Genomic DNA, 16400 nt, shown 5'->3' on the forward strand with positions numbered 1-16400 from the left:
GGTTCTAAGAGAAGTTGTTGTTTTCATTTTAATTTCCTGTAGTAATGGGTTTTCTCCTAATTTTGGTATCAATTTGTAGTTTAATTTCATGATGGGCAATGAATGTCATCTGTAATATTGCTCCCTCTTAGAATTTGAGTTGTTCATCATGGCTTTTTTCTTTAATGAAGCTTCTAATGTTATAATCTTTGTTGAATTTGCTTTGCATGTCTTCATTCAGCCATTTATTTTCAACATTCGTAAGTTTTAGGTATGTATTTTTTATATTTACATTGTGGTTTTTTTCCTTCCAATATTTTTATTTTGTTTTTTAGAGACAGACTCTCACTCTGTTGCCCAAGCTGGAATGCAGTGGCAGTCATAACTCACTCCAGCCTCAAACTCCTGGGCTCAAGCAGTCCTGCCACCCCAGCCTCCCACGTATCTGGGACTACAGGTGTGTGCCACCATGCCCAGCTAATTTTTTTTCTTCTGTAGGGACGGGGTCTCGCTATGTTGTCCAGGCTGGTCTCCAACTCCTGGCCTGGAGCAATCTGCCCACCTCAGCCCCGTGCTGCAAAGTGCTGGGATTACAGGCATGAGGCACTGCACGTGGTCTTTCCTTTTAATCTGAGTATAAATTTTTCTAACTTTTGAGTTGTTACCCTTATACTTACTGATTATACCAGAATGTTTATGATCTTATGTTATACTTTGATTTTTTGTTTGTTTTTATTAATCTTTAATGAGGTGTAAGATTCACCAATTTTAAGCATACAGTTTAGTGACTTTTTTTTTTTTTCTTTTAAAGACAGAGTCTTGCTTTGTCATCCAGACTGGAATGCAGTGGTGTGATCTCAGCTCACTGCAACCTCCACCTCCCAGGGTCAGGCGATTCTTGTGTCTCAGCTTCTCAAAGCAGCTGGAATTACAAGCATGTGCGAACATGCCTGGATAATTTTTGTACTTTTAGTAGAGGGGGCGTTTTGCCATGTTGACCAGGCTGATCTTGAACTCCTGACCTCAAGTGATCCACCTGCCTCGGTTTCCCAAAGTGCTAGGATTACAGGCATGAGCCACTGTGCCCAGCCCAGTTTAGTGACTTTTTAATAATATATACAGTCATGTAACCACCATCACAGTCAAGATGTAGAACATTTTCCTCAGCCCATGCAGCTCTGCAATTTACCTTTGTGGCAGAACCTTCCTTTCCACACCCAACTCTTGCAATCACTAACCTACTTTATGTTGTAACAGTTATGCCTTTCCTCCAGTGCCATACATTGAATAATTATATACTCTTTTGTTTGAATTCACAAAATTGAAACCAAAGACTTACCATGTTGTTGAATATATCAGTAGATTATTTCTTTTTATTCTTGAATGCTATTCCATTGAATAGATACACTATTTTGTGCCTGTCCTTTCTATTTGATGACCATTTGGATTATTTCCAGTTTGGGGCTATTACTAGTCTTAGTCTGGACCATATGTTTTCATTTCTCTTCTGTAAATACCTAGTAGTATGGGGGTGTTGGGTCATATGGAAAGCTTGTATTTAACCTAAGAGACTGAGAAGCTGTTTTCCAAAGTGGTTTTAACATTCTAACAAACAACATATGAGAGTTCCAATTCCTGTACTTCCTCACTAACTTTTGATATCGTCTCTCTTAATTTAATGGATGCATAGTGATATATTGTTGTAGTTTCTATTTACATTTCCCTACAGACTAATTATAATATTAGTTCGTTCTTACACTGCCATTAAGAAATACCTGAGACTAGGTGATTTATAAAGAAAAGAGATTTAATTGGCTCTTGTGGTTCCGCAGACTGTGCAAGAAGCATGGCAGCATCTGCTTGTGGGGAAGCCTCAAGGAGCTTTTATTCATGGTGAATGGCAAAGTAGGAGCAGGTGTATTACGTGGGAGGAACAGGACCAAGTGAGAGAAGCGGGAGGTTCCATACACTTTTAAACAACCAGGTCTCACACTAACTCACCCACTATCACAAGAACAGCACTGAGGGGATAGTGCTAACCCATTCATGAGGACTCTGCCCCCGTGGTCCAGTTACCTCCTACCAGGGAGTTACACCCTCCCACCTCCAACACTGGGGATGAGATTTGGTGAGGACATAGATCCAAACCATATCATTGTGCTTATTGGCCATCTGTATAAGTTTTTTGTTTTTTTTGTTTTTTGTTTTTTTTTGTTTTGCAAAGTGCCTATTCAAGATTTTTACCCGTTTTTAAGTTTTGGGTTTTGAATTTCTTTGGAAAACAAAAAGGCCTACTGAGATTTTGATTGCAACTCTTGTTAAATCAGTTTGGTGAAGATTAGTGTGTTGATTATAGTAAGCTTCCAATTCATGAATATGTTATGTTTCTTGATTTATTTTGGTCTTTAATTACTCCTAGCAGAGTTTTAGTTTGCAATGTACATATTTTACTAAGAATTCATAACTGAATGCTAATATAGATGGTATTTTTAAATTTCTAGTTTGTTGCTAATACATAGAAATACAATTCTTGTATATTGGCCTTATGTCCTGTGGCTTTGCTATACTCACTTATTAGTTCTAGTAGAGATCTTAGGAATTTTTTCATAATGGATCCTGTTATAGTTGTAGAGTTCACAGGATTTTCTTCACAATGGATCATATCTTAAGCAAATAAAAATAGTTTTACTTTTTCCTTTCCAGTCTTCATAGTAAGGTGTTTTATTTATTTTTCTTATTGTGCTGGACTGGCAAGGACCCCTGGGTTGAGAACAGATACCCTTCCTTGCCTGTTTTTCATCTTAGTGAGAAGGCATTTAGTTTTAGACCATTATGTATGATGTTAACTTTGGGTCTTCATAGTTGTCCTTTATCAGGCTGAAAAGGTTTCCTTTTATTCCTAGTTTACTGGGAGTTTTAATCATAAATTGATACTTGAGTATTTAAAATGCTTTTTCTGTATCTGTTGAGATGATCATGTGGCTTTTCTCTTGTAGTTAATGTATAAATTATCCTGATTGGCATTACAGTGTTTAATCAACCTTGTATTTCTGAGATAAAGTCTCCTTGGCTATGATGGAGGATCCTTTTTATATATTGCTGGTTTCAATTTCCTGAAATTTTCTTAAAGATTTTTGCATCTGTGTTCATGGAGGATATTGGTCTATAATTTTCTTAATGCCTTTATCTGGTGTTAATGTCAAAGTAATGCTTGTTTAATAGAATGAGTTGAAGTCAAAGGAGATTGCCTCAGATGAGACTTTAGACTTTGGAGTTTTGAGTTAATGCTGGAATGAGTTAAGACTTTAGGAGACTGTTAGGAAGGCATGATTGTATTTTACAGTGTGAGAAGGACATGAGATCTGAGGCAAATCCCCTCCACCTATGAGCCTGTAAAATAAAAAACTAGTTACTTCCAAAATACAAAGGAGATACAAGCATTGGGTAAACATTTCTCTTCCAAAAGGAAAAAAATTGGCCAAAAGAAAGGGGCTACAGGCCCACACAGGTCCAAAACCCAGCAGGGCAGTCATTAAATCATAAAGCTCCAAAATAATCTCCTTTAACCCCATGTCCCACATCCAGGTACACTGATATGAGGGGTGGGCTCCCAAGGCGTTGAGCAGTTCCACCCCTGTGGCCTTGCAGGGTTCAACCCCTGAGGCTACTCTCACAGGCTAGACTTGAGTGCCTACAGCTTTTCCACACTGAAGGTGCAAGCTGCCAGGGGTCTACTATTCCGGGCTCTGGAGGACAGTGGCCCTCTTCTCATAGCTCTACTAGGCAGCCCCCCAGTGGGGACTCTCTGGGGGGAAGGGGGTACAATCCCACTTTTTCACTTCATACTTCCCTAGTAGAGGTTCTCTCTGAGGCTCCACCCTTGCCGCAGGCTTCTGCCTAGATACTCACACTTTTAAAATACGTTCTCTGAAATCTAGGCAGTGGCTGCCAAGCCTCATTCACTGTTGCACTCTGCATGCCTACAGGCTTAACACCACATGACAGCCACCAAGGCTCATGGCTTGCACCCTCTGAAGTAGCAGCCTGAGCTGTCTGGGGCTCCTTTAGCCCATGCTGGAGCCAGAGTGGTCAGAATGAGGAAAACAGTGTCTTGAGGCTGTACAGGGCTGCAGGGCAGCAGGGCCCTGGGCCTGGCCCATGAAACCATTCTTCCCTTTTAGGTCTCTGGGCCTGTAATGGGAGGCACTGCTGCAAAGGTCTCTGAAATGCCTTTGAGGACTTTTTCTCATTGTCTTAGATGTTAGCTCTTGGCTCCCTTTTGGTTATGCAAATATCTCTAGCAAGTGGTTGCTCCACAGCCTGCTTGGATTCTTCCTTTAAAAACAAGCTTTTATTTTCTACATGGCCTGGCTGCAAATTTTCCACTTTTACACCCTGCTTCCCTTTTAAAAGTTCCAACTATAAATCATTTCTTTGCTCCCACATCTGAGCATATCTTGCTAGAAACAGCCAGGCCATGTATTAAATACTTTACTGCTTAGAAATTTCTTATACCAGATACCCTAAATCATCGCTTTGAAGTCAAAGTTCCACAGGTCCCTAGGGCACAAACAGAATGCAGCCAAGTTTTTTTGCTACAGCATAACATGTGTGACTTTGCTCCAGGTCCCAGTCAGTTCCTCATTTCCATCTGAGACCTCATTTCACTGTCCCTATCACTATCAACATTTTGGTCACAACCATTAACCAATCTCTGAGATGTTCCAGACTTTCCTTTATCTTCCTATTTCCTTTTGAGCCCTCCAAACTCTTCCAGCCTCTGCTATTACCCAGTTTCAAAGTTGTGTCCACATTTTCAGGTATCTTTATAGCAGTGCCCCACTCCTTGGTACCATTTTTCTGTATTAGACCATTCTTGCGCTGCCATAAAAAAATACCTGAGACCGGGTGATTTATAAAGAAAAGAGGTTTAATTGGTTCATGGTTCTCAGGCTGTACAAACATGGCACCAACATCACTTGGGTTCTGGGGAGATATAATTCACATACTATACAATTCACCGATCAGAATGTATAGTTCAGTCACTTGTAGTATATTCACGGAGTTGTGCATCCATCACAGCAATCAACCATAGAACATATTCATTACCCCATAAATTGGGGAGGCCTCAGGGAGCTTTTACTTGTGGTGAAGGTGAAGTGGGAGCAGGCATATCACATGGTGAAAGCAGGAGCAAGATGAGAGAGAGTAGGGTGGGTACGGTGTGCCACACACTTTTAAACAGCCAGATCTTATGAGAACTCACTACTGCAAAGACAGCACCAAGCCATGAAGCACTGACACCAGGACCCAAACCACCTCCCACCAAGCCCCCACCTCTAGCATTGGGAATTACAACTCAATTCAATATGAGATATAGATAGGGACAAAAATTCAAACTGTATAATTAGCTGGTAATCTCTCATTCTGGAGACTGCATTATCTGATATTTATATAGACCCTCAAGCTTTTGTGTTTTAATGTTTTCATAATGTATTTTTTATCCTTTTACTTAAAACTATCTGTTAGTATTTCAGGGTGGGTTTCTTGCAGAGAGCATATAGTTGGGTCTTTTTAATCCAATCTTAAAGACTGCTTGTCACTGTAGTATTTATACAAGGGTCATCTGTGGGTCAAATCTGCTGTTATACAGCCCCAAAGAATTGTTTTTACATTTTTAAATGGTTGGAAAAAATCAAAAGAGTAATAACTTGAGGTACATGAAAATTATATCCAAAAATCTAGTGTTTCTAAAATTTCGTTGGAACATAGATTTGCTCATTCATTCATGTACTGTCTGTGACTGTTTTGTGCTGCAATGGCAGTTGAATAGTTTTGTTGGAGATTATACAGTCCACAACTAAAAATATTTATTATCTGTCTTTTTACAGTAAAAGTTTGCTAACCTTTCATTTAAAGCATTACATTTATTGTAATTATGGATATGATTGCATTTAAACAAGCCATTTCCAATTTTTCCATTTGATTTGTGTTCCTTATGCCTTTTTTCCTTCTTTTTTCTGCCTTCTTTTGGGTTTTCTTCTTCAAATTCCATTTTATCTCCAGTATTATTTTATTAGCTATACTTCCTTTATTTTTTAATGAAGTTTCTCTACAGTTTAGAATATATGTCTCTAACACACTATAGTCGACCTCAAATTATATTACTTTGTTTCATATATAGTGTAGGAACTTTGCAACCTTATAATTCTGTTTTTTCCTCTTTTCTCTTATGCTATTGTTATAATACATTTTACTATTATATATTTTTAATCCCATATTACATTGTTTCTATTTCCATTTTAAACAATTATCTATAGCTTTATTAATATATAATTCACATACTTTACAATTCACTAATTCAAAGTGTATAGTTCAATGGCTTTTAGTATATTCACAGAGTTGTGCATCCATCACAGCAATCAACTTCAGAACATATTCACTACCCCATAAAGAAATCCTGTCCTCTTTAGCTCATCCCTAATTTCCCTATCTCCTTGACCCTGAACAACTGATCTAGAAAGTACTACGAATCTACTTCTGTCTCCACAGATTTGCCTGGAGGTTTCACATGCATGGGATTGTCCAATGTCATAATTTGTAACTGGCTTATTTCACTTAGCATTATGCTGTTAAAATATATTTCTATGAATATTTATGTACAGGTTTTAAGTGGATATTATGTTTTCATTTTCCTTGGGTTTATACTTAGTGAAATCACTGGGTCATCATATGGTAACTGTGTTTGAGCACTTGAGGAACTGTCAGACTATTTTCCAAAACCACTGGCTGTATTTTACATTTCCACCAGAGGTATATGAGGGTTCTAATCTCCCTACATCTTTGTCAATACTTTTTATGTCTTTTTGATTAAAAATATCATAGTGGCTGAGAAGTAGTATCTCACTGTGGTTTTGATTTGCATTTCCTTGATGGCAGATGATATTCACCATCTTATTGTGTGCTTATTGGCAGTCTGTATATCTTTTTTAGAGAAATATCTGTTGAGATCCTTTGCCCATTTTTCAATTGTGTTTTCTTTTTGTTGTGTATTTGTAAGAATTCTTTATATATTTTGATACAAGTACCTTACCAAGTGTGATTTATAAAATTTTCTCCCATTTTTTGGTTGTCTTTTCATTTTCTTGATGATGTCCTTTGTGGTACAAATGTTTATATTTTTGATACTCAGGTTTTTTTGTCTTTCCTTGCTTGTGTTTTTGGTACTATAGCTAAGAAACTACATTTGGCCCTTTAACGACACAGGTTTGAACTGCACAGGTCCACCTATCTGTAGATTTTTTTCAACAAATATACTGGAAAATTTTTTGGATATTTGCAACAGTTTGAAAAAACTTGCAGAGGAACCATGTAACCTAGAAATATTGAAAAGACTAAAAAGCTAGGTATGTCATGAATGCTTAAAACATACGTAGATACTAGTCTGTTTTATTATTTACTGTATAAAATATCCATAAGTCTATTATTAAAAGTTAAAATTGATAAATGTATGCACACAAACACAGACCATACATGGCATCATAGGCAGTTGAGAAATACAAACATAAAATTCACTGTAGTACATACTATACTACTGTAATAATGTCGTAGCCACCTCCTGTTGCTGTTGCAGTGAGCTCAAGTAGTGTGTCTGCTTAAAACACTAATCATCTCGACATGAGCAGTTCATACCGTGTTTAGTGCCATACCATAAAACTTGAATAATACCATGGGATCCAAATGAAGTCATGGATTTTCACTAGTGATGCTGGAAGTGCTCCCAAGAAGCAGAGAAAAAAGCCATGATATTACAAGAAAAAGTTGAATTGCTTGATATGTACAGTAGACTGAGGTCTTCACATGTGATCATCCATTTCAAGATAAATGTATCCAGTGTAAGGACCATTGAAAAAAGAAATGAAAATTTTGTGAAGTTGGCACTGCAGCTATGTCAGCAGGCACCAAAACTTTATACTTATTGCAAAATACCCATTTATCTCATATTTAAAATGCAGCTTTTATGTTGGTGCAGGATTACTATAAGAAAGGCTTACCTGTAGACTAATACAATTCAAGAAAAAGAAAAGTCATTGTATGACAACTTAAAACAAAAGTAAGGTGCAGGATCTAAAGCTGGAGAATTTAATGCCAGCAAAGGATGATTTGATAATTTTAGAATGAGATTTGGTTTTTTAAAGTCAAGATAATAGGAGAGGCAGCTTCTGCCAACCAAGAGGCAGCAGACAAGTTCCCAGATGCCATTAAGAAAATCACCTGAGCAGCTTGGGTGGTGGGAGGAGCGGCAGCAGCCAGGCAGCCCAGTGGCCCAGCTTTGCTAAGGGTCTCAGTGTGCTGCAGCCTGCAGGCACTTGGCACACACCCTCCCTGCTGCCAGGATGTCAAGAGGAAGGTCAGCTCCACTGAAGGGGGCAGCGAAGGAGTAGCTCAAGAGCGGAGATCTTCACACTTGTCAGCTAAACCTGCCCCTGCAAAAGTGGAAACTAAGCCAAAAAAGGCAGCAGAAAGGGACAAATCTTCAGACAGAACGTGCAAATAAAAGGGAAAGGAGGAGCAAAGGGAAAACAGGCTGAAGTGGCTAACCAAGAAAGTAAAGAAGATTTGTCTGCGGAAAATGAAGAAACAAAACCAAGGAGAGTTCAGCCTCCAATGAAGCTAGAGAGAAAGAAGCCAACTTTGATTAATATCCTATACCATGTCTTATCAGTGGTTCCTGTCTCCCTTCTCATACAATCCAGAGGAATATTTTTATCAACTATTTTGTAAATGCAAGTTTTTTAGTAGCTCTGGAAACATTTTCAAGAAGGAAGGAATCCCACCTTATCCCATTTTTTAAGTGTAAATGCTTATTTTAAAAAGAGGTGAAATCATTCACCGGTTGTTTATTTTTTGGTACAACCAGAAAATAGTGTGAGATATTGAATTATAGGAGGCTTTGACTATCTTAGGTGTCAGGTTAACATTCCATAGATGGGGGGTTAGTTTTTATATCCTATAATACAAAGCATACTAACCAGCAATATGGAGTCACAGTCCTGTACTGAATGTCTTAAACATTTTAAATTACTTCTGTTCCCATGTTGTTTTTTAGTAGAATTGTTTCCTAAAGAAAACCACTCCATATTGATGGCTTTCCCTGTCTGAATTGTATGTGCTCTGTAACATCTCTAGTTGTGATAGTCCTGTTTTTCCAATAACTTTGTGAATGTGCTGTGAATGAAAATTTGAGTATGTAGTGTACATACTATTCAGTTATGAATTGGTAGGACGTATGCAACAGCTTAACAACATGTGAAGATACTGGTACGTGATAGCCTCTTAAGGAAATTTTGCCTCCAGATATTAAGCTGGAAAGTCACTAGAGTAACTTTTACAAAGAATTTGCAATACATGGTTTTTTAGATTTTTGGTACATATGTTAAGAATTGTGTACAAATTGAAATGTCTATGTGGTGATCCTCAACCCAACCAGTAAACTCTCAATTATGAAAGAAAAAAAATCACTAAGGAGAAAAGATATCTGCCCCAATAGATTTTTAATGAAGATCAAAGTTCCCTGTTTGTAGAAAAAAAAAAATGCCACAAAGGACATTTATTAGTAAGGAAGAGAAATGAAAACCAAGATTTGAAGCAGGAAGAGATAGGCTACCTCTGTTATTTTATACAAATGCAGTTGGTTTTAAGATCAGTATTGTTCTTATCTATAAAGCTGCTAACCCCCAAGCCTTGAAGATAAAGATAAATACCAGCTGCCAGTCTTTTGGTTGCACAACAGAATGTCTGGGCAACAAGAATCCTTTCTCTGCATTGGTTCCATCAATGCTTTTGTCCCTGGGGTCAGGAAGTATGTTGCCTGTAAGGGACTGCCTTTTAAAGTTCTTTTGATATTGGGCAATGCTCTCTGGCCACCCAGAACTCCATGAGCTCAACACTGAAGGTGCCAAAGGGGTCTATCGGCCCCCAAACTCAACATCTCTAATTCAGTCTCTAGATCAGGGTGTCATAAGGACCTTTAAGCCTCGTTACAGAAAGTACTCTTTGGAAAAGATTGTCAGTGCTGTGAAAGAGAACCCTGATAGAACCTGAAAGTCTGGAAGGATGATAATATTGAAAATACCATCATTGTTATAGAAAAAACCATGAAAGTTATCAAGCCCCAAGCCATAAATTCCTGCTGGAGAAAACTGTCCAGATGTTGTGCATGACTTCATAGGATTTATGACAAAGCTAACCAAGGAAATCGTGAAAGAGATTGTGAATTTAAAAAAAAAAAAAAAAGTGGGGGCTGAGGGTTTCAAGATACGGATTGTTTGAATAAATTAAAGAGCTAGTAGACACCACACCAGAAGAATTAACAGTTGACTTGATGGAGATGAGTGCTTCTGAACCAGTGCCACACAATGAGGAAGAAGACATAGAAGCAGTGCCAGAAAACAAAGTGACATTAGACAATTGGCAGAAGAGTTCCAATTAAAGACTGCTTTTGCTTTTTATGACATGGATCCCTCTATGATATGGAGACTGAGACTAACACAAACAGCAGAAGAAGGATTGGTACCATATAGAAACGTTTTTAGAGAAATAACAAAAAAAAAAGACAGAAATTGCAAGGTATTTCTGTGAAGTTACACTGAGTGTGCCTGCCTCTCCTGCCTCCCCTGCCTCCCCTTCTACCTCCTCCACCTCTGCCACTTCTGCCACCAGAGACAAGAAGACCAAACTGACAACTCCTCTTCCGTAGCCTATGAAATGTGAAGACAGTGTGGATGATGATCTTTCTGATGACCCACTTCCACTTAATGAATAGTAAGGTATATTTTCTCTTATGATTTTCTTAACATTTTCTCTAGCTTCCTTTGTTGTAAGAATACAGTATAAAATACATATACAAAATATGTTAACTGTGTTAGCTGTTTATGTTATCTCTAAGGCTTCCAGTCAACAGTAGGCTATTAGTAAAGTTTTTAGAGAGTCAAAAGTTATATGTGGATTTTCAGCTGTGCAGGGGTTTAGTGTCCGTTCCTAACTTCTGTGTTATTCAAGGGCCAACTGTATTACCCAATCCAATTCACGAAGATTTCCATATATGTTTTCTTCTAAGAGCTTTAGATCTTACACTTAGATTTTTAAATCTATCTTTAGTTAATTTTTAAATATGGTATGAAGTAGGAGTCCGACTTCATTCTTTGGCATGTGGCTATCTAGTTGTCCCAGCACAATTTGTTAGAGAGACTGTCATTTCCCCATTGAATGGTCTGAACACCCTTGTCAGAATCATTTGATCATATATGTAAGGATTTATTTCTGGGTTCTCTATTCCTTTACGCTATATGTCTCTTTTTATTCCAGTACCATACTGTTTTAATTACTGTAGCTTTGTAGTAAGTTTTTAAATCAGTGAGTCCAATTTTTTTCTTTTTAAAATTGTTTTGGCTATTAAGGTCCTTCAAGATTTTATATGAATTTTAGGTTTTTCTATTTCTGCAAAAAGTGTCATTGGGGTTTTGATAGGAATTGTGTCAAATATGTAGATCACTTTGAGTAGTGCTGTCATCTGATGTTCTTTCTTCCTGACAACAGATATATAATGTTTTGCTAACACCAATTCTCCAATTCGCTGGACACCACCTGGATCTCCAGTAATTCATTTCAACTCTGACATTAACTCCTGGAGTTAACCTTCACACCCCGCAGATTAAGGGCCCAGGCTGCAAGACTGCCCCATTTCATATACCAACTGTAAATATGATACCCTGGCTACCCATATTCCTGCCTGACCAGCTACAGTTCCTTAAGCTACAAAGTCGAGTTGCTGAATTGAGATCTTTTTTCTTTTTCAGTGTTAGCGTTTACAGCTATAAGTTTCCCTGATCACATTTTTATTGCATCCCGTAAATTTGCTTGTGTGTTTAATGATTCATGCCTTTCTTCAAATTTGGACTTTTTTTTTTTCACTGTGTTTTTGTTTTTGTTTGTTTTTGTTTTAAGTAATGTACCTCTTTCCCCTTTACCTCTCTTCTCTCTGTCCAGGATTCTAACTAGTTGGATTTTTATATCTCTTGGTTCAATCCTATACAATTTTTATGTATTTTTTAATTGTGGTAAAAAAAAAAAAAACACATAACAAGAATTACTATCTTAACCATTTTTAAGTTCAGTAATGTTAAGTATATTCACATTGTTTTGGAATAGATCTCCAGAACTTTTTCCTGTTGCAAATCTGAAACTTTATAGTCATTAACAGTTCCCCTTCCCCCTCTCTCCCTAGCCCCTGGCAAACATCATTCTACTCTCTATGAATTTGATTACTCTAGATACTTTATGTAAGTGGGATAATATAGTATTTATTTTTTTGTGACCGATTTCACTCAGCATAATATTGTCAAGATGTATTCATGTTGTAACATATGACAGGATTTCCTTCCCTTTTAAGAGACTGAATAAAATTCCATAGTATATATATATTACCACATTTTGTTTACCCATTCATCCATCGATGGACATTTGGTTTGCTTTCACCTTTTGGCTACTGTGAATAATGCAGCTGTGGACATGTGTGTGTATATCTCTTTGAGACCCCGCTTTCCATTATTTTGGATATATATATCCAGAAATAGGATTGCCAAATCATATGAATTTTTAAAGAACCTCTTTTTCATAGCAGTTACATTATTTTACAATCCCATCAGCAGTGCAAAAGAGTTCCAATTTCTCCATATCCTCACCAACACTTCTTATTTTCTGTTTTTTTTTTTTTTTTTTTATATAGCAGTCATACTAATGGGTCTGACATAATAATTTCATTGTAGTTTTGTTATGCATTTCTGTGATGATTAGTGATATTGAGCATCTTTTCTTATGTTTGCTATTTGTATATCATCTTTGAAGAAATGTATATTCAAGTTCTTTGCCCATTTTTAATCAGGTTATTTGATTTTTTGTTTTTAAGTTGCAGAGTTTCTTTACATATTGTGGATATTAATCGCTTATCATATCTATTATTTGAATATATTTTCTCTGATTTGCTAGGTTGCCTTTCCACTCTGTTCATTGTGTCATTTGATGCACAAAGGTTTTTAGGTTTAATATAATCCCATCTATCTATTTTTGCTTTTATTATATTTTTTGTGTCATATGTAAGAAGTCATTGCTATGTCAGTGTCATGAAGATTTTTCCCTATGTCTTTCTCAGGAGTTTTATAATTTCAGGTCTTATATTTAGGTTTTTAATTGATTTTGAGTTAATTTTCATATGTCATATAAGATAGGAGTCCAGCTTTATTCTTTTGTGTATGGATATCCAGTTTGCCCAACTCCATTTATGAAGGAGACTTATTTTCCCACTGAGTATTCTTGGCATTCTTATCAAAGATGAATTGATCACATACACAAGAGTTTATTTCTGGACTCTCTATTCCATTGGGCTGTTTGTCTTTATGCCAGCACCATACTGTTTTCATTACTGAAGCTTTGTAATATGTTATAAAATCAGGAAATGTGAATCTGCCAACTTCATTCTTCTTTTTCAGAATTATTTTCAGCATCCCTTGTGATTCTGTATGAATTTCAGGATGACTTTTCCTGTTTCTATAAAAAGCATCATTGGGGTTTTTATAGGGATTTTGTTGAATCTGAGTCTGTAGATTGCTTTGGGTAGTATATACATCTTAATATTAAACTTCCAGCTCATGAACATGGAATGTCTTTCCATTTATTTATGTCATCTTGCATTTATCTCAGCAATTTTTTGTTATTTTCAGCAAACATGTTTTACCTCCTAGGTTTATTCCTAATTATTTTGATCCTTTTGATGCTACTGTAAATAGAACTGTCTTCTTAGTCCTATAGATCTTTTGTACTTACATTTTCTCTTGTATATTTTTTCCTTTCATTTGTATTCTGAGAAAATTCTTTGGCATTATCTTCAATCTTTCTATTCATTTATTTTAGAGGGGTAATCACTTCTTAATTTCTAACAGATCTTTCTTTTCCCTGCTTGCTTCTTTTTAATTTCATTTTGTTCTGTTCTTATGGTTTCACCTTTTCTAATACCCCTGAAATACCAATTAGAACTGTTTTGAATATTGCTTTAGTTCTTTTCAGGTCCTTTTTGTTTATGTTGTTTTATATATTCATCTTGGCCCTTTTTTCTTTTGTTATTGGTCTTCCTCAGAAACCTGGAGATCTTTGGCTGTTCATGTATATTTAAGAATGAAATATTAGATTGATCAATATAATAACTGGTGTGGGTTTCCTTTGCCAGGGTTTAAATGTGCTTCTTTCTCTGATAGGCTTCCCCAGGTGGGAGGGTTAATTACCAACCCATGGTGTACAACTGGCAGGCCTCCTTCTAGGTGTATGGTCATGGAACAGATCAAAGCCCATCCTATACACCACCCCAAAAACCCAAATGAGGGCGCTTTATTTAACAGCAGACACCCATGTAAAAATACCTCTTTATGGCCGGACACGGTGGCTCATGTCTGTAATCCCAGCACTTTGGGGGGCCAAGGCGGTGGATCATCTGAGGTCAGGAGTTCGAGACCAGCCTGACCAACATGGAGAAACCCCGTCTCTACTAAACATACAAAATTAGCTGGGCGTGGTGGCACATGCCTATAATCCCAGCTACTCAGGAGGCTGAGGCAGGAGAACTGCTTGAACCCAGGAGGCGGAGGTTGCAGTGAGCCGAGATCAAGCCACTACACTCCAGTCTGGGCAACAAGAGTGAAACTCCATCTCCAAAAAAAAAAAAAAATCCTGTTTCCCTGTCTCTCCCACACTTTATTTCTCCCTCTTTGTCTCTGAGAATTGTTCAGTTTTCTTTCAAGAACAGACTTCCACTTTTTGTCTTAGAATAGATGCCAGGGTGTTAGTTTCTGTCTTAGATTCAGAAGACTAAGAGTGGGGAGCTGACAGGCACAGATTTTCCACAGACAGTCCTTCACCGAATTGCTCCACTGTGTGACTCACTATCCACTGGTGTTTGTTAGTAACCTCTCCCAGACTCCTCCATCAGGAAAGCCAAGTCATCGTTTCAGCTGCGTATTCTGGGATGAAGTTGTTTCATGCCATCTATCCCTGTTTCCCATTTCTTGAAATTCATTGATAACTTTGCCCCAACAGTGTCTTGTAACCACTTCCCTCATTCTCATTATTGTTTTTCCTATTTATTATCTTTCCAGTAGAATTTAGTGAAGAAACATAGTCTGACATCTTGAATTGTGAAACAGCATGCATTTAAATTATATTTTAATTAATTTCTGCCTGAAAATATTGAGTTCTCAGTGATTTACGCCAGTTGGTGTGTGACAGCTCAGTGATGCAGAAAAGACCATTTTGCTCTCTAAGAGTGTTCATCAGAATTGTGCTTGCATTTATGTAGTACTTACATCTGTGTCACAGTGCTGTGTCTCCCATCTTAGATGACGACTATATATTAATATGTCCTCTGCTTTCTGTTGTTCCATTACATTAAGGGTAGAATACTATATTCACAGTGAATAATCTGTTAGTATTCTTCAAGACCTCTTATCTGCCAGGCAGGATGCTAGATCCTAAAGATAACAAAAGTAAGGTATGTTCCTTGTCCTCATAGACTCATGGGAGCTCACATTCTAGGTGGGTAGAAAGACCAGTAGTTATGAGACAATATAATAGACATCACAGTGTACAAAGAGCTATTCTCATGTGGCGTAATGAAGCATATAGGTACTGAACTAGCAAATAAAGGATCCTCAGTCAATACCGGTGCTTCCTCATCATACATAAGTTAGTATTTAAGATAATTTTATGTTTAAGATGCCAGGAGCTAAATAAACTTTTCTCCCCTACAGTTTTGACACACGATGAACTCTAGCACTGGTTTATATGAGAAGGAAGGCGAAAGCATGACAGGAAACCTGCCGCCTGCTGGGGAAGTGTGGAGCCCCTGCTGAGACGATTTGGAAGTCTCATGAAGATCAGTGACATATTCTTTAATTTTAAAAATTTGTAATTATTTAAAACAGGTATTTAATATATTGAATACGTTTAAGTTATATAATAAATGACCACTGAGTATTTAAAACCTGATTGTTCCTTTTTCCTGAGGTACTGGACTAGCTGGTGTTTATCAAACTGTAGCCTTTTATATCTAGTTTTATGTGCATCCACATTTCCTTATTCACAAAATGCATTTAAAATTACAGAAATGCATTTAGGCTGGTGCAGTGGCTCACACCTGTAATCCCAGCACTTTAGGAGGCCAAGACAGGTGGATCACCTGAGTTCAGGAGTTCAAGACCAGCCTGGCCAACACGGCGGAACCCCATCTCTATGAAAAATATAAAAAATGAGCTGGGTGTGGTGGTGGGCACCTGTAATCCCAGCTACTTGGGAGGATGAGGCAGGAGAATTGTTTG

At 37.3% G+C, this 16400-nt stretch overlaps 1 protein-coding gene across 1 annotated transcript in view; it reads left to right on the forward strand.

Annotated features, from left to right (window-relative positions):
- UGGT2 (UDP-glucose glycoprotein glucosyltransferase 2) overlaps window positions 1-16066 on the forward strand; it is a 586709-nt gene extending 570643 nt beyond the window's left edge. Inside the window, exon 39 of the mRNA XM_031934986.1 lies at window positions 15834-16066. Coding sequence (XP_031790846.1) covers window positions 15834-15856 — 23 coding nt within the window. The 3' untranslated portion in view covers window positions 15857-16066. The remainder of the gene's footprint in view (window positions 1-15833) is intronic.
- The last annotated feature ends 334 nt before the right edge of the window (window positions 16067-16400 follow it).

Source organism: Piliocolobus tephrosceles, chromosome X, assembly GCF_002776525.5.
Source record: "Piliocolobus tephrosceles isolate RC106 chromosome X, ASM277652v3, whole genome shotgun sequence".
Classification (NCBI taxonomy): Eukaryota; Metazoa; Chordata; class Mammalia; order Primates; family Cercopithecidae; genus Piliocolobus; species Piliocolobus tephrosceles.